This window comes from Thamnophis elegans, chromosome 1 (genome assembly GCF_009769535.1).
Source record: "Thamnophis elegans isolate rThaEle1 chromosome 1, rThaEle1.pri, whole genome shotgun sequence".
NCBI classification, from domain to species: domain Eukaryota; kingdom Metazoa; phylum Chordata; class Lepidosauria; order Squamata; family Colubridae; genus Thamnophis; species Thamnophis elegans.
Window position 1 is genome coordinate 69,062,098 of NC_045541.1, and position 22,324 is coordinate 69,084,421.

At 39.4% G+C, this 22,324-nt stretch overlaps 1 protein-coding gene across 1 annotated transcript in view; it reads left to right on the forward strand.

The window, feature by feature from the left end:
- The first annotated feature begins 614 nt into the window (after positions 1-614).
- The window catches only part of STX3 (syntaxin 3), a 37,422-nt gene continuing 15,712 nt past the window's right edge, over positions 615-22,324 (forward strand). The window contains exons 1-2 of the mRNA XM_032219308.1: positions 615-945; positions 21,567-21,644. Coding sequence (XP_032075199.1) covers positions 916-945; positions 21,567-21,644 — 108 coding nt within the window. The 5' untranslated portion in view covers positions 615-915. The remainder of the gene's footprint in view (positions 946-21,566; positions 21,645-22,324) is intronic.

The window sequence follows — 22,324 nt, forward strand, 5'->3', positions numbered from 1 at the left end:
GGCAACTTTAAGACTTGGGGACTTCAACTCCCAGAATTCTCCAGCCAGCAAAGCTTGAAGTCCCCAAGTCTTAAAGTTGCCAAGTTTGGGCACCCCTGACATAGCTGGTAGTTCAAAAGCCCATGGGGAAATACTAATCCTTCCCTCTTCTCTTGACCCATTTCTGCCTTGCAACCTTAAGACCTGTCCTACGACCTTTCCCATTCTCTCTTTTTTTAAAAAGAAACTTCACAGACACTCACTTTTTTGGCTTGTTCCTGCAAGGTTTTTTCCCCCCCTTTCTTTCCTCTCCTCTTTCCCCTCCTTTAAAAGCTAACCAAGCCAAACCGTACCTGGCAGATAATCAGCCTTGTCCTCACCCGGTCACGGTGTGAGTTCAGGGACTTGCCGGTCGGCTTGTTAACTGCTACAAAACAACCCAGCCTAGAACAAGAGGAAGTCGCGGGAGTCATACAAGCGCGTCGTCAATGCCCTCCCGGGCGAAGCCACGACTCCTGGCCGACAGAGCCGCTAGGCGCGGTCGCTGTCTCTTTAAGAGAGCTTTTGCCCAGGTAAAGGAGGCGGGGCCTCCGCTCTTCCCCGCTTTCCCCCCTCCCCCTTTTCCTTCCCTCCGCGTCTGTCACCGGGGATTAGCAGCTGCAGCCAGCTCAGCGCCGGAGGATCAGGCTCGCCGGGGGAGCGAGAGCCAGATTGAGATTGCGCGGGGTGGGCTGGAGATGCCGGCATGTACGTTCGCCCTCCCGCCCTGGTGCGACTCGGACGCTCTCCTAGAGAGTGAGCAAAGGAGGCGAAAGAGGAGGACGCTCGGCTTTTCGGACTTCGCGCTGGGATTCCACTTCCTGGAGGGGCCCTCCCCGTGCACAGGTCTCCTGGGTTCCCTGCTTGGCCGAGGGACAGGAGCCGCACCCGACCACAATGAAGGACCGGCTGGAGCAGCTGAAAGCGGTGAGTACCGACCACCCCAGCCATTAGATCTTCCACCCGGAGGAGCTTCAGGGAGATCCGAGAGAAGGAAAAACCTGGCCGCTTTCAATGGAAACTCCCTCTAACTCCTTGGGCTTTTTACTTCGCAAACATACACCAGATCCGGCAGCGGAATTCATTGACACGGGAGAGGGAGGGGGCCCCTGGGGAAAGACGTTCGGTCCCCTCCAAATCCAGCTGGATGCGCTATAGAGTCATTTTTGGAAGGGGGAGGGGAGTATAATTTAGGGACGGCACAGGTAGTCCTCGACTTACGACCCTAATAGAGCCCAACCTTTCTGTTGAGACATTTGTGAAGTGATTTTTGAGCCGTTTTACGACCTTTTTGCCTCAGTTGTTAAGTGAATCCCTGCAGTTGATAATCAGTCAGTAACTTCGGTTATTAAGCCAGTCTGGCTTCCCATTGACTTTGCTCATCAGAAAGCCCCAAAAGGGCCTTGGGATATAGCAAGGGTCATAAATACGAACCAGTTGCCAAGCATCTGAATTTCGATCACATGATTGTGGGGATGCTGGAAAAGTCATAACTGTGAAAAACGATCTTTTTTCAGTGAATGGTCACTAAACAAACTTTTGTAAGTCAAGGACTATCTGTTTTGCACCATTTCTGAGGTAAAAGCAAGCTGAGAATATATCTGTCACTTTGTTGATGTCTCCATTAAAAAATAGCAGAGGGAATGTAAGCCTGGTAGGCTTTAGACCTGCTGCAAAAGTGAAGGTAGAAGGTGTGGGAAGAGGAACACAGTGGGGCTGAAGCTAGGCATTCTGGCCAATCCTGAACCAATGCTAACACTCCTTAGCACCCAGGGTGTGCGGCACAACCTGCAGGGCAAATCCTAGGGGGCCACTACTGTTACCAACCGCCTGCTGTGTTTCTGAGTTGATGAGAAGGCATCTGGTTGTAGCAGTGTAGTCCCATTAGTAACAAACTTAATTCAAGTAGTTGGAGAAGGAGTGGCAAAGTAATGCCTTGGTAGCCTTCAGAAGCTTGAGGAGAGTTAATAGAGGAGCACCACCCATTTCTTTCCATGCCTGAAGAACATAAATAGAACCCGCAGCTTCCTCCTATTTGATTTCCCTCCTTGTGACACTCAGGTTTTATTCAGTAAATGTAGCCTTGTTGCTCAACTATGAGCCTGGAAACAAAGCTGTACTGAGATGCCATGATAGGGTTAGGCATATCATGAGCTTAGGTTCCTACTTTATTTTATCTCTTACAACTGACTTATTGAATGACTGGCAGTTGCCGAAGGTCACACAATTTAGAACATCTTTTCTTTTAAAGTTCCTTTGGAGCATAAGGAACGTGGTGCAACTAACCATGTTATAGTTTCCATTCTTAAACTGTTTGAGCCATTTGCGGAAAAACAAAACGGATCTGGCTTATAAGACAAGTTTGCTTGTGATTCTCATCCAGTGCACCCTTCTTGTGTAAGCTACCTGTTCTTAGCATGGGGTGATATTATAAGACTGGTCGTTCAGCTCAGGTCATTGGCACAAGGACAGCTTCTCATTGGCTGCATTGCCAAAATATTGTTAGTTCAGTATGTGTGCCAGGCTTTGCAGAGGCCCAGATGTTTTAACCTTCTGGGAAGGCCTTTTGTATTGTCCCTAGGTTGGCTGGTTGTTTTCTAAAAATAAAGTTACTGTATGGGATCTTTATACTTGCTGGGATACAGAATTAGCCATTTTTCTGGCACACCGAGTACTGCTTGTCTCATGGAATGAACCAGTTGCTTAATGCTGCAAACAGACATTGTGGCTAAGTCAGTGGAAGTAGGAAGTAAGTTAGGATAATTACAAGCATAGCTTAATTTATAGAAGAAGGGATGTCCAGGTCATTTTGTGAATTTGCAGGTTTTTTTAACACATGCAAAGTGGCAGTTTGCATAATCATGACTTATTAAAGAAACTACAGTTTGTTGGATTCACCCTGTATATTTAACCAGAAAGGATTGTTTACATGCCACCGTAGTTGAATTCACATGTGTTATAAAACCCAAGGAAACAAACCACATTTCAGTTTGGTATGATGTACACATTCCAATCATGCAAAAAAGAAAAGGCTGCGTCATAGGAAGGAGGGTACTGGGAAGGTTACTTGGTAGGTGTTACCAACATGCATTTCTTTTACATTTCACATGATCTGAGATTAAGTTCTGACTATGGGACTGCAGATAATCTGCAGGAGATGAAAATAGGAAGGCAAAAAAAAAACAAACCCCACAGTAGAAATAATGCTGTCTAACAGAAAAAGAACCTGTGGGTTTTCTTACATTGCTGGACTGCAACTCTCATGCGGCCTGGCCAGTTATGAAGGATGCTGAAAATTTTGAAAATATCTAGAGGCCAAAGGCTTCCAAATTTAGACTTCGTATGGAGTCAACTTAGTCTTTGAGTTGAGTTGGATTGATAGCTTTCTTTGGGTGGGCTTAATGTACTACGGTAAATTAAATTTACCATAGACTTTTTCATCAGGCTTGTTTTCCAGTTCAGCTGATTGAATAAAACTGTCAAACAGCTGATGTTAGAATTCAGATTTTAGAGGAAGACATATAAAACAAGACCAGTAATAGTTACCCATCATAGAAATTAGCAATAATAAGAATTCTCCTGCTTTGATAATGCAACAACTAACACTGACAGAAGCATATAATGTGTTGTCCCAAAATAACGTTTGCATCTTTAAAATTATGAGCTCCTCCAAAAATTGTAACCACCTGTAATTCTTCCTGTGATAAAAGAGGAGATTATTAATTATGTTGGGAATAATCCTATTCCCATAAAAAGACTTGATTTGGTCTATTTTTGATAGTATGATCCCTAGCACAGCATTAAACAGCCCATGATAGTGCTTCTTAAAAGGCTAATTACCCTTGCTATAATGAATGAGAAACCCTGGTTTAAGATTTATGAAATCAAGTTGTTAGTTACTTTTAATTGGACTGTTTCAATTTGCCTTTGCCTTGAGGTTTTGTTATTCTTGCTGAATTATATGATTTGGGGGTCAGTAATATAATAATATAATTTAATTTCTTGGGTGAGTGATATTTGCCTGCTAGACATTAGATCTGTGCCTACTTATTGTTTAGTTTGTAATCTTGTTTCTCCTCAGAGCAACCAAGTATTGTAAGCATTTATTCAGCTTTCAATATAGTATGCTACAAAGAATCTTCTGCTTTTACTGAAAATGTGTGAAACGAAAGTATCTGTTAGTTAAGGTCAAACAAAGTTCCTCTTCTCAAAACAAATTGTGTTTTTTTCTTATAAGATAAAGATGATTTTTATAATAAAGTGGAATAATTAGATTAATTTCTTTTACAAATTTTAAATTAAGCAACTTCAATTCTGCAGAAATTCTGCACATTTCATTTTCAATGTGTGTAATTCATTTTTCTTGCTCAAGTCATTGGGCAATATAACGGACTGTGCTGCATATTAAAACCCTGACTATAGGAAAAGCAACTGCATTTCCTTCTGGTAAAACCTTCCTTGCATTTCAATAATTTTTTTTAAGTGCAGATTTTAAAAAGTAAAATGATGAATTGTCAGCTATTTGGCCCTTGAACATAATTTTGGAGCAAATATGGTTTAATCTTTTGACTTGGAGCAAGTAAATTGTCTTTCTCATTACCTTTAATCTGAAATGTTTGTGCATGAGCTGGAATACCTGGAATTTTGATTCCTTACACTTTCCATAAATTCTTCTTTCTGGATAGCTCTGAGGAGAAGCCTGGGTCTTATTAATCTTTTATTTCAGGAGTCTCCAACCCCTGGTCCGCAGATCACTACTGGCCTATGGCTGTTCCCTACACATCTGTCTTGCTTTGCCTGGCACAAAAGTTAACTCAGTGAGAGAAATCACCTGCTAAACTTCAAGGGGTGAATTCTGCGGTTTCCTGTATTTGGAGGGTCCAAAGTCCATGAAACATTTTGAGGGAATGGACCATGGTTATGATGACCTTGCACAAATGAACTACTTGTTTCTCTGCCCAGCTTCAGAAAGAGCCTGGTGAAGGGAGGAAAGGAGTGACAGATTTAGTCAGGATTATAAAACCATCAATCAGGAGAAGAGAAGATAAAATGCTCGTGAGAGAGAAGGGGATTAATTTTATTTTTATTCCTCTGTGAACTTAAGTTCCAAACAGGCAGTGATTTTATGGAGGACTACAATTAGGGAGGGAGTTTCTGGGCAATAGTGTATGATATTTCCTCCCTTCTTGATGGAAAAGGTTCCAGGTGGAAGGGGAACATTCAGGAAGACAAAGATTTCAGCATGGAGTTGTTTTTCCCCTGCTTCCTTGGCACAACTGTATATAACGTTTCTTGAGGGTTATATTCATGACAGAAGTAGAAGCCTATGTCCTGCGGTGCTTTTATTGTGGTGTCATCTGAGTGAGAACATTGACTCTAGAGAATATTCCTTCAGGTATTAGAGGAAAAAACACGTTGGTGGATGCTGTTTCTGTGTTTGGGGACCTGGGTGGTTTGGATAAACATTTAGTCTCACTATATGGGCCACATAATTTCTCTTTGTATAATTATTTGTGCACTGCCTCCACAAGCATGTAAATATTTCACTATGCCATCTGACATGTGAAATGATGTGTCCATAAACATGCTTTTACTTTTCTTGAAAGGGAAAGGGAAATTGTTTTGGAGCACATATTACCCTTCTGAATATATTACTGTACCCCCTTTCCTTCATATTAGTTCCTGAAGAGGATGTATACAGCTTGAACTCTACAATTTGGATGTCCGTTATAAGAGGAAAGCTTAAATTTCCCAATTCCTTTACAATTTAGTAATACAACAAGGTGAGGTGTGAAAAGTCCATTTCTTTCTTACACAAGAGTTGTAGACTTAATTGGAGGTTAATTAATTAATCTGACCCAATACCCAATTCAGAATATACAACTGAGAACTAACCTGCTAGCTTTGTTTTAATTATTTCAAGGTACCTGCTATTCCCTAAGACTGCCCTCACCCACACAGACAAACAAGAGACCGCCTTCTGCCGATTACCTCCCTTCGTCCCATCAGATCGCATAGAGTAGGCCTCCTCCGAATTCCATCCGCCAGTCAGTGCCGACTGGGACTACGCGGAGGAGAGCCTTCTCAGTAGCAGCTCCGACACTTTGGAACTATCTCCCCGTGGAGATTCGTACCCTCACCACCGTCCAGACCTTCCGCACAGCCCTCAAGATCTGGCTATCCCGTCAGGCCTGGGGATAAGACCCTAATCTCGCCCCACCCGAATGCTGAATGAATGTTGTGTTTATTGTTTTATTTTATTATATTTCACATTTTCTTTTGTGTTTGTCTTGCACTCCCTTCCTACAAATTGTAAGCCACCCTGAGTCCCTCAGGGAAAAGGGCGGCCTATAAATGTCAAATAAATGAAATGAAAAAAAATGAAACAAGTCGCCAGAATATAAACTGACAGCACTGATGATTTTACCTAGTTTGGGGTAATAAACATCTGCAAGAAAACAAGCAAACTCAGAGAGCACCAAGGATCCCTTATGTCAACCCTGAGCTACAAATATTCTCCTTTATTTTTACCTGATATTTACCATTATCCTTTTTATTGAAGAAGTTCTATCTAGATAGATCACAGCCCAAGGTTCATTCATCTAATAAATCATCATCAACAATAACATCTTAATATATTTACAGTATTATGGGCATTGAAGAGACACTGTTACTATGTTTTAGGTATTTTTCTCAACGTGTAGTCAGAAGCGCTATACTTCTGCTACAATTCAAAACTTATATTTTAAGACTGAAATACTGTGCAACTATAAGAATTATATTTATCACATAAAGAATGGTATGCTCCTGATATGGCTCTTAATATCAGATCTGAAACTTATGTGAATTCCTCTTTCCCTTCAGCCCCCCTCTCCCATGACCCCCCTCATCACTTAAATAGCAAATATGTAAATCCTAAAATCATGAGAATGTATGATTTTCTGTGTAAAAAAGCAAAACCCCTAAAGCTTAAAACTCCATTCCTGGGAAAAGATCATCAGACAGAATGTAATAGTTCTTACGGGTTTTTTTTAAGAGTAATTTTTCTTTTTAAAAAATGCTTTCCAACTAATAGAAGTTTGTTCTGTCAAGTGGAATTTGGTTTTACTGCTTTGGTTTGTCTGTGATACCACGTGGATTCAAAAAATTTCTATGAATCAAGCAAAAATTACAGAACTTGTTTAAAACTCTGGGCAGAGTTTTGAATAATTTGGTTGGTTACCCAAAGAAAAACCCTTTGGAATAAGATTTAGAAATAAAGACAGAAGGCATTTCTTCTGACTTCCATTCTACACCCTATGATAAATTCCACCTCGGAATCTAAATGGCAGGACCTTTATCCTTTCTGCTTCATTGGAATGTGTGTGTCTTGCAAGATTCCTACAAAATGAGCAAGTTACGTTTTATTAGACTAAACTACAATTACTTAAAAATGGAGCTGAAGCTACAAAGGAAAGAATGAGTCAGATGGACAGGAGTGTCACTGCTCAAGACAGATTTATTTTTCAACATTTTAGAAATCTTTTGCTCCTTTCTTTAAAAAACCCCTAATTATTAAAAGCAAAATAAACAAAGCTTCTTGCTGGATCTATATAATTAAAAGGCAAATGTTTGAAACCTGCATTAGGAGGAAAATAATATCAGACTCATAATGTTTTAAAGAGGTCTAGATAATTAAAAAAAAGATCATTAATTGTCACTGCTGGACATTCATTTCCAAGGTCACCTTTTATTTGGCTAAAAATTAAAATGAAACAAAATCAACCGATAAGTTTTACTGTAATTGTATTGTCCTTTTCTAAACAGTTTATGCATCATTTGTGGTTATTGTCCTATTAATTTAAACCATAGGTTTAGAACAATATAGCATCTGTACTATTCACAATAGATGGAAAGGCTTAATTGACTCTAACTAACCTCAACTGGAGTTGGACCAAGTTAATATTATATTTGGATGGGAGGGTATCAGGAAATCCCAAGATAGACTGGGAAATTAAAAATAAACCCCAAAAGTAGCAATGGCAAGTGGCTTCCATCAACTACCAGGAAAACTGCATGAAACTCCTGGAAATGAGCTTCATTTGAGGGCATCTGTTTTCATTTTTTTCTCACCAGCTGTCAACAGCTTCTCTTCAGAGACACAGGTCACTCCAGCCAGCTAAGCTTCCAGCATATATGGAAGCTTTCATTTTGGACAGCAAGCTCCTACTCATCTGTAGGGAAGAATGCTCTATAGATACTAAGAAGTACTTATTATATTATTTATTATTTATTATTTATTTATTTATTTATTTATTATATTATAGCCTGCCTTTATTAGTCTTGTAAATAACTCAAGGCAGTGAACACACCTACTACCTTCTCCTCCTATTTCCCTCACAACATCAGCCCTGTGAAGTGAGTTGGACTGACTGCCCAAAGTCACACAGCTGGCTTTCATGCGTAAGACAGAACTAGAACTCACATTGTCCTGGTTTCTACCCCTTTTCTGCCTTTACCACTACTAGACCATACTTTAAATTATTTTTGAAGGGGTAATGACAGCAAATGGTTAAAGCAGGTTTTGCAAGAGTTAGTCTTTTATTTACTGATACCACTTCAGTTCAGTACATGTAAAGGTTCCTACATGACAAATCTAATTACAGGTTGTTGCTGGAACAGTTCTGTAGCATACAGAATCTTTGTGCTAAACTGTAGAAGTCAGCTTGCAAATAGACTAAAAGAACAGTTTGGGTATATGGTGTGGAAGCAAGGGAAACAGAGTTATAGACTTTTTATTTGCTTGCATAGCATCCCTGTGAGATAGTGAGTTGCTTTAAAACACATGGTTTGTTCATTCAGCTAAGCAGGAACTTGATAGTTCAGCTAAGCAGGAACTATTATGAAAATTTGTCAGAATTGGTACTCCCAGTAACAGAACCAACTATTCTGGGTATGATAGACAGACAGATACAGATAAACCCCTTAGCCTTTCAGCATATTCATTTATGGAGAAAACACATGCACAATTAAATAGCACATATCTCCCCGTCAGATAACAGAATGCAGGCTGTTCATTGTGGTTTCCTGAATTAAAAACTGTAGATGTACTTCCTTAAAAAGATTTTTTTTAAAAAAGCTGGGTTGTATGTTAGAGGGTGTATGGACAGTGATTGCTGTGTGATCTGAAAAATGTGGAAGCGGAACAGGGATAATCATCATGGTCTGGTAACGGAGGGTGCTGCTGCTTCCCATCTCCCTCTGAATGGGGAACTGGCTAGATAGCTGCTTCAGTAGGTAATGTTGTGCAGAGTGTAGTAAGAGCAAAGGACTTCTGCATGCATGTCACAGTTGAAGGTTGCAGGGAACATATGCCTAAAGTCTTTGGACCACGACAGTACGGTATACTGTTTGAAGGGTACAGGAGGTTCTATAGGATTGTAAGATTTATGATCTTACAAGAACATACGACAAATATTTTACTTATTTAAAAATCTTAAATCACTTATTAGACAAAGGTCCTTGGGCACTTTTCCAAAAGAACACTGAACAGTACAGTTTGAATTAAAACATCTACAAACGTATCAAATAAAACAGAAAATGAAATATCATATAGATCAGACAGAAGCAAGACAGTATCATCTAAAACCAAGGGAATTAAAAACAATTAAACTACAGTTAAAAGGCAATTTAAAAGCTTGGGGAAATACCATAGATCTTCAACTGGTACTTGTCAGCCCCATTAAATAGACCAGACAATGAAACCAATTCAACTCCCTAGGATCGTGGTGGCGAACCTATGGCATGCGTGCCACAGGTGGCACGCAGAGCCATTTCTTAGGGCACGCAAGGTATTGCCCTGTCAGCTCCAATGTGCATGCGTGCGCTGTCCAGTTGATTTCAGCCTTCATTTTCGACCATTTTTGGCCATCCTGAAGCTTCCAGAGGTTAAAAAACGACCAGCATATAAACCGGAAGTCAAAAACAGGCCATTTCTGGCCTCCAGATAGTCCTGCAGTGGGGTAGGGGAGGCTGTTTTCGCCCCCCCAGGCTCCTAGAAAGCCTCTGGAGCCTGGGGAGGGTGAAAAACAGGTGCACCATACCACTGCACAGCAAAAGTGCATGACCCCCCCACCTTCCCCCCACTTTTGGCACGTGGTGGCAAAAAGGTTAGCCTTCACTGCCCTAGGATGTCTACAACTATTTTTAGAGACTGGTTAGAATAACGAATGACATACAACTCTGATTTTCCATACCTCCTTCTAGTTTAGTGAATTAGGGAGGTGTCCATCTCAGTTGTTTCTGAATGTTACACGGATGTTCTAGATTTTAAAAATACCCTTAGCCCCTCTTAGCTTGGTCTGCTGATCTCCCAAAGATCATATTCTTTATTCTCTAGCGCACCAGAATGAGACCAATGTGGGCATTAGACAAAAATACTCCTGCTGTCTTATTATTGTCATGTCAGTTCAATCTTTGCTTCGTTTTGGAGCAATTTCTTTCCTATTGATATTTTCTTTACTGAAAATAAGTTCTTTGCACAGTGTAAATTTAAATGTTGCTAAAGAAAATGCTTTATGATGATTGGCATCAAATAATTATCTTACAAGTCTTTCTTTCCAGAATCATATGGATGCTTTGTACAACTTGATATACAATAGCTAGGCTGACATATTCTGTAAGGCATGGTAAGGAATCATGATTTATTACAGTAGTGGGCAACCTGTTGCCTGCCTAGCATTGCCAGAATTTAGTGGTAAACTGATCCAATATCGCCATTGCAATATTTTGTTCCTTTGTTTTAAAATTAAAGGGAGGGTTGGAAGCAGGGAGATTTGAGGAGATCAAAGTACTCCCATTTAAGTAACATCTATTTTCCCCTGAAAAATAGCTATGATTTTAATAAAATCCATACTTAAATTTGATTTTAGGAAACTACAGATAGTAATATGCAACTGTTGTACCAGGAATTCACATTAATGACATGTTCATTCCACCCAGTGTGCTGTAGATGGCTTTGAGAGGTGGCAAATGCCAGAATTAATGTTAACATTCAGGAAATTTCATGAGTAAAAGTGTGGATTAAAACTCATTGTCCTTTTCAGGAAGTTCTTCTTTAAACAGCTGTGGCACATATGTCATAACACTTGAAACTGATTGGAATTGCCATATAAGTGTGGTTAGGACTGTAACTGAAAGAATGAAGATGAATCCAGCATTAGTTTGTGCACATCAACAGCAACTTTGTGCACAAGCAAAAGAATGAAGGAACCTCTCAGTAAAGGGTGCTTTTTGATCTAAAACTTTTCAGAAGCCTTCTTCGAGTAAAACTTTTGGATGGTAGTTGTCAGCTTGATGTGTAAATGTTTAGGATTGTTTTTCTTTTCTTAACTTGTATGCAGTGACTAGAAATTATAGACACTATAGAATTTTATTCTGTCAACCCAACAGAATGTTGGAAATAGATTGTGGATCCTGATTCTGCCTGCCCATCTCCTGAAAGCTTAAACAGAACAGGATCAAATGGCTGTGTGGGAAGAAGCCAGCTTTAGAAAAAAATGAGTTTGAAAATGGATCAATGCAGAGAAAAAAAGCTCCCAATTTTCCTCAATGCATCCTTATGGAAGAGGCAGTTAGGCAATAATTTAGCATGTTGCTGACTGTTGCAGTCTAAGACATTTCCCATCAGATGACCTAGAACTGCACATAGTCTGTGCTTCCCAGTAGACATCAATAAATGAAATCGCAACTTGTTATTTTGTTATTCAGAAGAAAATAGAAACACTCCCACTGCTGGTAAAGTGATTGGAACAATTCTAGCAGTTGTACGCTACATATTTCCCCTTTATTTTTCAAATTTATTTTACAGAATAACTAAAAAATTGGGACTTGAGAAACGTGGGTTGAGATATAGGAGCAAAGAATTTCACTTTTTATTTTGATCATTATATTCTGAACGTAAAGGTGTTCCCCTCCCTTCTTTAGCATGTTTAGGATGTGAGATATCTGAGGAATATGAGTGGGCAGGATTGCACTTTCACTTAACCAGCTTTTCAATATCCTAATTATGGAAAGCAGGAAGGCTAGGATTAGGGCTATACATGTTTTTAAATTAACTCCATTGTTCCTGTACTACCGTAAATGATTTCCCCAAGGGTAGAAAAATTACTCAGCCCACAGAACTGAGTTTAAACTGAGAGCTCTACCTTTTGAATCTGTGTAACATTAGAAGTCAACTGACTGATTAGATCTTAATAACAAAGATGAAAAATATCGGATACATTAAAGGCAAAGCATCCCTTGAAGAATGTTGTTTTTAATTAGCCTATTTTTAGAAAACAAAATAACTTTAGTGCTTAGTGCAATAATGGAAATATCCAGTACTTCCAGTTCATATTTCCCATTGTCAGCGTTTCTCAACTTCAGCAATTTTAAGATGTGTGCACTTCAACTCCCAGAATTCCCCCAGCTTGCTCATGGTTGTTTCTTTGTCTGGTCATTATCCTGTTCAACATGCTTGCTGGGAGAATTCTGGGAGATGAAGTCCTCACATCTGAAAGGTGCTGAAGTTGAGAAATACTCACATTTTCTATTCAACTTTCCATCCTGCAACCCAGCATGCTGTGCTCTTTTCTTCCAACTCTATATATGTACCCTATGTCCTAATATGTAGATTGGTTAAATATGTGTTGGCATTGCTTGCAAACAGGGAGAAGTCTGTAGTTTGTAGCAAGAAAACTCAATTTCAGAAGTTGGTATAGAACAGTGGTTCCCAAACTTGGCAACTTTAAGACTTGTGGACTTCAACTCCCAGAGCTGCAGAGCTGACTGGAGAATTCTGGGAGTTGAAGTCCACAAGTCTTAAAGTTGCCAAGTTTGGGAACCACTGATATAGAAGATTTTGCTATTAACGGCAGCATATTGTTATGCTGTGGAATGTTAGACATTTTTCAGTACTTTTGACTTTCAACAAAATAGGTGTGGGAGACTAGAAAAAAATGAAGGATGTACTAAAATGTGAACCTGTAAAGTTGAATAAAAATATTGACTGCATTGGTTTGCAGCATTCTTATTTCCAAGTTTCAAATGCATGGGTGTCTCAGTAGAACGGCTGTGTATTTGGTAGGAAAAAGTCAGTAAATATAGCCTGTAACAATCATTAGCTGAGACGTGGCTTTAAATAGTAGCTCCAAAGGAGGAACAGAAGGTATGAAGAATATTTTAAGCTAGATAGAAGTGTTCAAAATCTTTGTCCCTGCATTTTTTGTAGTTCTGGGAGTACATACGTTCATTTTAGCTGTTCTGCTGATTTTTCCTCATGCCAAACTATAATCCACCTTTTCTCAATAATCTTTTCTGGTATAAATAAACTTGGGATCAGTGCTCCATCTGGTTAAAGATACTCTCTCTGTGTTGCTTCCAAGCACTGGAAAGCACTCCCTTAAATGTTGTTCTTGGCCTCACTCCTGCTTTTTAGGAAAAGAAGTAAAATCTTTCATTTGAAGCAGATTAGTTTGAATTAGTAGTCATTTAAAATGTTTTAATAAGATTTTAATCATAATTTATATTTTGTTGGCTATTTTGAATACTGTCTAGGACTTAAAGTGACCAGATTTTAAAATTGGTTAAGCGTGACACCATTGACGGGGGGGGGGGTGTTCTTGATTAAACATTTTGCCGCCTGGCGCTGTGGCTAAGGTGAAGCTGCCAAAGCTCCCGCTGGCGCCCCCGCCCATGGCAGCGGTGGTGCTCCCTCCCCCTCCGCTCAAAGCACCTGAGCTGGGCACCGTGTTACCCCTGCTGCCACCTCCTCTCCTCCACCGTGCTTTTGAGAAACCATGGGGCCTTTTTTTTCCTGCTCCTGTCCCCTCGGCCACCTTCCTACTAGCTCCCGCAGCCTCATGGCTCATGTAGTCCCCACACAAACACTTTCTTTGCAAAAAGCACCCCCTCCCTTTGCAAAAGTGTTTGGGGGTGGGAAGGAGAGAAAGGCAAAGGCGGACCCCCTGCCTTGCTCCTTTGTGTCTAGGGTAGGGGTCCCCAAACTTGGACACTTTAAGACTTGTGGACTTCAACTCCCAGCATTCTTCAGCCGGAGAATGCTGGGAGTTGAAGTCCACAAGTCTTAAAATGCCCAAGTTTGAAGACCTCTGCGTGTCCAGGGTGAGAGTGAGGGTCCCCTCTTCCCTGCCCCCCATTGTTCCTTTAGACCCTTCCTCACGCAGAAGACAAAGGTGTAGATGAGGAGGACGCTCTTCAGGCAGGTGATGACTGGCTTGGTCTGCAGCCTCCATGATGGGGATGCCATTGCGCTACTCATCCAGACCAAGCCAGACTTCTCCCGGCCAATTGCAAATCTGGGTGGACCTGCCGAGCCTGTCCGGGATTTGCTGAAAGATGGAAACACCCCTCCACCTCCCACTCCATAGCCGACGCTGATGCAGCACCTGATGCTAGCCGAGCGCTTTTCCAGAAGACCCGAACCCAATCAGAACCAACCCGAGCTTTTCCGAGCTATCCCAAAAGGAGGCAGGAGCTTCCTTCGGCTTTTTCTGACGTCTTGCCACGTGCGCGGCCTTGTGAAAAATCGGGACTTTTTAAATCGTCGCAGGACGTGGGACAAATTATTAAAACTAGGGACTGTCCCGCCAAAAGCGGGACGTGTAGTCACCTTAGTCTAGGTAGAAATGTGGATATCAATTGTGAATGACAACAGCCCTAACTCTACCATTTCTGTAAGCCTGACTGAGCACAATAAACCAAAAAAATCAACTTCTAGAGGAAAGTTAAAATTACATTTGAGATCAGATATAATAACAGAACCTTGGATATTTGATTATGCTCTCCCTCTCCTATTATTTATAGTTCAATGAATTAGGGAGATATCTGCCAGACCCACTTCCTAATGTTATCTGATTGTTGTGGACTTATAATATATGTTATATTTCTTGTCAACTTGGAAACAAAGCTTGCATATTTCCTTCAAGGTAACCTTTATTGGCTCTATTACAGTTATAGTTGATTTACTCAGGATAATGTATTTTATATATGTGCACTTAATCTGTCACTAACTTGCTCTTTAGTAACAAAGAATTCAAGAGGGATGGTGCTGAAATATATACAGGAAGTCTTCAGTTTATGACTTGGTTGCTTAGCAAACAGAGTTATGACAGACCTCCCCAGAGTTACTTACAACTTGGTTTCTAAGTTCCAAATGGCTGCCCCTGCCCTGCCCCTCCCCCAGCAGTCATGTGATATTGTGATCATATTTTGGATGCTTGGCAGCGACCTATTTTTACAGCTATTTGCAGCATTCCTTGTGACCATGATTTGACATGATTTTGCCTGAAATCAGGATTTACTTCTGGTTTCCAGCAAAATGCCCATTGGGTACAATGGATTCACTTATCTATGGTATTTGTTTAATGACCACCACAAAAAAGGTCATAAAATTGGGTGTGGTTGCATGGTGACCTGCTTAATGACCAACATAACTTATTACTATAATTCCAGACACAATTAATACCATAATTTAAGGACCATCTGCATGAGATTTCTGGCAATGGATTAATAACATTTTTACAGAAGGACATTCTGGTGGCCTTTCAATCCTACTGTTTAGCTCCTCAAAGAAAATAATTCAGTGGCATGTAAGGAATCAGCATCCTTTGAGTTTCAGGTGCAGTGGGTGACACAGGTATCTGTTTTCAGTACTAGGGATGAATCACCATTGTCAACTGCAACCTCTCCACACCCCATGCCCTTAGAACAAGGGGAAATAGCAGTTTGTGCCTCTGCCAATGTTGACATACACACCTTCTATTTTTATGATTGGAAATGCCCTTAGAAGAATATCTTTAGAAATGGGAAATCCTATGCAATCCAGTCTGGTAACTACTAGAAGACATAGAAATGTAGAATCTGAAATTAATGTGCACAAAATGATTTCCTTATTATGTGCGTGCATGTGTGCATTGTTTTAACATTTTGCATGTTTAGTATTTAATATTTACTACAAATGTGATTGCCTATATGGACCAAAATGGTTCTGTAGGCTATCTCATTTTAATGGATTCTAAAATGCCATCCCTCAAGTGTCTACATATTGCCAGAGTTGCCATCCTCCTCAACCCAACTTGGAGTCTTCTCTCTGTGTACAAATAGTGTGCAACACAACAACACCATTCATTAGCTTAAAGGCTTTCTTTGTCAAGCATGTTGGTGTAATGCAATTAAATAAGGACAGCAGCCATCTGGGCTGTTTTTCTCAGACTGAGAAATGCAGGGTGCACATGTTCCTGCGAAGATGTTGGGGCATTTTTCCTTTCCCACCCTGTTGAGAACATGGGGCACTGGTGATGCTGGGAAAGGGATGAGACTCTGTTAGCCTTTGCTTTCTGTTTTGTAAAAAATGTATGTTAGAGGGATAAGAATGTTGAGAATCTCTGCTGTGCCACTTTGTAAAATGTAGGTTAAGATGAAGGAGGAAACAGAGGAAAAGGTCTTAGCCCCACTCACATCAGCTTGCAAGAAAAGCTTGAAGAGGGACAAATTCTGCAAAGGGAAAGGTGAGATTATATACAGGTAGTTGGTGTATTCCTAAAAGTGGCGAGAGCAAGCAAGTCTCCTCCTCAACGTAGTCTGCTAATGCTGCTTGTTCAGTGTGAGGCACATTCAGGACTAGATGGGAGATTAGCTGTGCTCCTTTTGAGCCAGATGACTCAGTGACTGTTCAACTAATGTAACCTCTGACCTCCATTTCGAAAACATTTCATTGCAAAAAACCGGACTTCTGCTGCTCGGAGAGAAGACTTTTTGCTGCCTGGGTTACTGCATTTCTCTCCTCCTTTTTCTGTAAAAGTTGTGGGAAAAGGGAACTATTCGGTTTGCTTGTTCTTGGATTTTTTTGGCATTGGATAGTCATTGGTGAGATGACATCTTGTCTTCCCTTCTACTTCTGATAAATAGCACAGAACTGCTGTGGCTTTAGTGGTGGCAAATTACAAACTCCGTGAAAAGCGTCATTGGTTAAATTTTCCCCTCTTTACCTTACATTCCTGCTGTACTAATGTTTTCTCTCAGCAAAACTCTCCGAAATAGCATGGAATTTTGTTTCACCGTGAAATGAGATTTGATGGCAAGTCCATTCACAATATTACTAAAAACTGATTTCAATAGGGGTAAAGAGTACATGATGAATTATGTAATAAGAAGTTGGATGTGATATTTAATTTTGATCACTGACACCAGCCTAACTGAAGTGATCCTGTGTGAATATTTCTTGCATTAAAAAATACAGGTTGGAAATGTTTCTTCCTTGTTCCTTTCTTTGGGGCTTCAGTTTTCTGTGCACACATTGTTTTTGGCTTGTAGGCAAGAAAAATATATGTACTTCCCAAATTATTTGTCATACAAATGGAAGTATTTTGAAGTGGAACTATTCATCTGAAAAGAAGTTTGCCCCTGGAGGAGGATTTGACAAACCCTCTGTTTCCATTAGTAACATAGAAACTTAGCTCAATTAGGTAGCAATATGTAACTATATTTGATTGATTTTTGGACCATCACTAGGAATTACCAGGATATTTATGTTCCAATGATTGAATGGTCACTGAGATGTGCCTGCTCATCACCATCGTACGGTATCTCTCACATACTCCTCAAGGCCTGCAGACACCCAAATAGTTTTTGTGTTATCATCACTTAGTGCTTTGTTAATAAATTGCTGGGCATAGAAGATGCTTTAGATTCTCATTGGATATGGTGTCATAGAGAAGGGAGAGCAAAGAATACAGAAAAGTGTTTTTTTCCTTGTGACTTGAGAAGTAGGTTGAATATTGTTCTCAATATTTTGGTTTCTATAAAAAGGACATGTAATCTCATCCTCCAGCACCTCCCTGAAATAGAAAAATTATTAATACAAGCAGAGAAAGAAATCATTTATCAGACAAAGACAATTTGAACTAGCATATCTCTGGTGGCTTGTGCTTGGCCCCCCAACTGTCAATCTTGTCATTTCTCCTTCTAGCCATTTTAGATGATGTTCTTTGCACTTAGTTCTTTTTGTTTCCCCAGCTTGTATATGCGTTTCTGTTTGGAATAAAGAATCAATATTTTTTTCAAGTCTATAGTTCTACATTGGAAGTTGCACTTTGTCTGGCCTTTGAAAGTTCTTAGTGTTTGTGCCGTTTGAATTCCCAATCAACCAACTTTGTGACTTTAAATCTTTTGATCTAAGATCCTGGCATTCTTTTGCAACCTTTCTACCTAAGACAGGATAAATTGCTATAAAGATGGAGATTGTTTAGCTAATGTTCCTCAATGAGCAACATGAATAATGAATAACAACATGAATAACAATCACAAGATTGCATCCCAGGCACCGAAGTGGGCATATCCTTTGATATTTGAAATGTGAGAAAATCAGACATAGCCAATATTGCCATTGCCCAAAGAACAAAAGAGACTACGAAACTGGGGCAGTGTAGGGGACATTTTGAGAAAAGACAAAAAATTTTACCTGCCACTTTTCTACCAGTAGTTAGGATTCATATTTAGCTATCTTTTTTATTCACTTATTTCTCTCTATGAATAGTTAAAAATTGATGATTTTGAATGTTTGTAAATCATGTAGAGTATTCTATTGAGATGATACTATGTTAATATTGAAAATAAATAAACATGACATATATGATCTGTCTTTTCTAATTGTAACTAATGAAAAACCAGAAAAACCAACCAAGTACTTGTGGATAAATTGTAAGGGATTGTTTTTACCTCTTGGGCTTTTCCCCGCTCTTAGAATGCAAAATGCAAAGTTGGAGGACTGAAAACAAAATACGTGTGGAAACTAATTCCATAAAATGAGAAAACATGCTCAGAAAGAAATGCCCAAGTTTGTCTTTATCCCAGCTTGATACTGAACATCAAAACACGTGGATTTGGAATACTGCTCGTGCAATTCTCCCCCCCAAAAAAAACTTTCCTTTAATGGCCCTTTTACAGTTGTTTAAATGAACACAGTTTCTTAATTGAGAAGATTAAGATCAAATCAACCCTCTTCCCCAATTGGTCATTTGTTTTTGAATGCATGTTTAAGGAAACGAAAGCCACAGTAAATGCCACTCCCCCATGCTTCTCTATTTTAACTGTGAAAGAAGACTAGCGTATGTGAGCACAGGGCAAAAGAAGGGGTGATTATGGGTACAGATGAGTAAAAGCCAACTTCCAAGCATCTCTTCAACTTGATTGCTGTATAGTCCAGATTGGTGCAGTGCTTTTAGCTTTGTTTTCATATAAATAGACTTTCTCAAGTCTATAATGGACTTGGGGCACTTTATTAATCTGTAACTGTTTCTTTATCAGAGTGGAAGAACATACAAACTTGTGATGCTCAGCCTGATGTCATTCTTATGTTTTAGGCTAAAATTGCTCTGGGACTCAGTCAGCATAATTAATAGACAGGGACACATCTGAGAGATCAGGATGGGATAACCTGCAGCAATAATTTAAAAGTGTATTATTTTTTAAATCATGTAGTGACATGGTTGTCTGTCTCTGATTATTTCCTTGCTACTGATTTAGCAATTCTAAAGCCACTTAACCATTATTGGGGTAGAATATAATAATAATTCATATCCTTTAAATCATGGTTGCATATGCTATGAAATTACTGTGATTAATGAATGTAGAACTGAACTCTGTTTCTGTCAACTGTCTCTGGCTTGGATATGAGTGGCAAAGTGGTGGCAGAACAGGCTGAATGCAAGGTCTGTGCCATTTCTCTCTAGCTTTATTGTCTTTTCATATTTTGTTAATAATTTTATTGACACTTTTAATAAACACAGTAAAAACTAATACAAACTAAACTAGAAGAGAAAAGGAAAAGTAAAAAGTACAGAAAAATGTAGAAAAGAAAAAGGCAACAAAGAAAATATTAAATAAGCATTTTCCAACCTTCATCACACTGAGCAGAAGCTAATATACTAATTTTTAATCCTCTTTTAAAGTAACAAAACAATATTTTCTTCCCATAGACTTTTATCTTTACACAATTTAGAATAGCAATAGCAATAGCAGTTAGACTTATATACTGCTTCATAGGGCTTTCAGCCCTCTCTAAGCGGTTTACAGAGTCAGCATATTGCCCCAACAATCCGGGTCCTCATTTTACCCACCTCGGAAGGATGGAAGGCTGAGTCAACCCTGAGCTGGTGAGATTTGAATAGCCGAACTGCTGAACTGCAGTCAGCTGAAGTAGCCTGCAGTGCTACATTTAACCACCATCATCTTTTTCATCCTAGTTCAGCAAAAAAAATAACCAATTAGGAGTTGCCATAAACATCAAATAGTTTATCTCTGATCAAACAGTCAAACTTTATATTCTTCCTTTTTGCTCTGCACAATCTTGACTTGTAAATTATTTCTGTGACATCCAGGATTTGATATTTCATCATTCTTTAGCATTTAAAAGGAGTCTTCAAAGCTTTTATCAGCTTATTTTGTAAATCCCACAAAGAGGCTTCTTCAGAATTTTTGTTGCAGCTGTTCTGTGTCAAGATCCTTTTCTTGATTTGGCTTTTGTGTTCCCATTTTAATAATGTCAGTTTGTTGTCTTTCATACTTTCAAACTCTGTAATGTCTAGGTCAGGTAAAAGTTTTAAAAGGTTTTCTCACATAAGCTAAAAGTTTATCTATTGAAATCTCTATTCTTTCTGAGATGTTATTAATATTTCAGTCTTGTTTTAAAAAAACTCTTTAAAATAACCCAAGGTTATACTATAGCCAGCTTAGTCATTTTAATTCTTTTTTTTCCTGGTTCTTTAGTTCCCTCTAGTGTCCATTTGCAATCTGCATAAAACTTCAGTTTTTAACAGGTTTAATTCCATTTCAGTCATTTCCATAAGTTATTTAATTATATATTTGCTTTGCAAGTCTTATAGCAAAAATAATCAATATTTCAAATCTCTCTGGACTCCCAATCTGTTTAAAAACCCATTTTTGTCTTTGGCCAATTGCATATTATTTTAAATTCTTAAGTCTCTGTTTAAAATTTCTTAAATCTGAAGAAAGTGAAACTCCCTATGTGTCAAAGAAAGCTTGTTGTTTTGAAAGTCTCTAATATCCATAAAGCAGTTAAATTGAACATTTCTAAATGTTTATAAAGTCAGTTTGGCTGGGTTTATGTCCTTGTGAACGACCTCACCACTATGGAGAAGAAAGATGCCATCTCCCCTAGCTTCTGGTGCTGAAACCTGCAGGAGAAAGTTTTATGATCTCCTCTTGAGGAGTTGCCATTCAGAGCACTTTTGAGGATGTCCCAAATCTCTTTGTTAGTCAGCTATAACTCACACTGGAAGCTGCTTCATTGTCTTTTTATTATATTATATTTTCACTAAGTGGCCCAACTTGCAGGTCTTTCTGTGGCTTAAAAAAATAATATACTTGATTATTGTCATTCAGTCAATGGGAATACCACCAATATAGGTTCTGCATTTTTCCTTCACCACACCAGATTTAGGAAATCAAGAACCATATGATTCTAAATGGTGTTATTTGTCTCTTTACAGAAGCAGGATGATGAAGCCGAAGATGAATTGGAAATTGCTATTGACAACACTGCTTTCATGGATGAATTCTTTTCAGAGGTAAACATTGTGAGAAAAGAAAAAGCAGCTCTGAAATGAAAGCTGGGGCTTCAGAGTAATAAAATTGTGGAACATTGTGAGATTTATTTAATTGTGCTGTGAAAGCTCGTTTGTGGAGATGCAAAAACTTCAGAGATCAAAAGAGACTACCGGTAAATGCTGGAGGAGCCATAGGATGTCACTAGCCCACTTAATCTTCCAGGGGCCACGAAAGGCCATTGGCAATGTGGCAGTGTGATCAAGAATGGTTCCCAAATTGGCATTTCTTTTTCAGCTTGGGAAGCAGTTTATGAATTTTTAGCGTTGGGATGATTGGGGTGTAGGGTTGGTTGTGTTGTTTGTGGGGATGTAAACTTTGACTCTCAGAGGTTTCCTCCTCCCATTTCTACTGCTAATTTTGGCTAACAGCCAGTGGTGGTATTCAGCCAGTTTGGACCGGTTTGGGCAAATTAGTAATGGTGACTTGTGGCTCTGCCCTGGCTCTATGCTATCCTATTGAACCACGGTTTCTAAGCTGCATGCATGTGTGCAAGCAAAGTGCATGTGTGGAAGGCCGCGCGCATGCACAGAAGGCGCGTTAGCGAAGTGCGCATGTGCACTCGCTCACATTTTTTGGTGTGTGATGAGCTGGTGGTAAAATTATGTGAAACCAACATCTGCTAACAGCCATTTTGCCACTG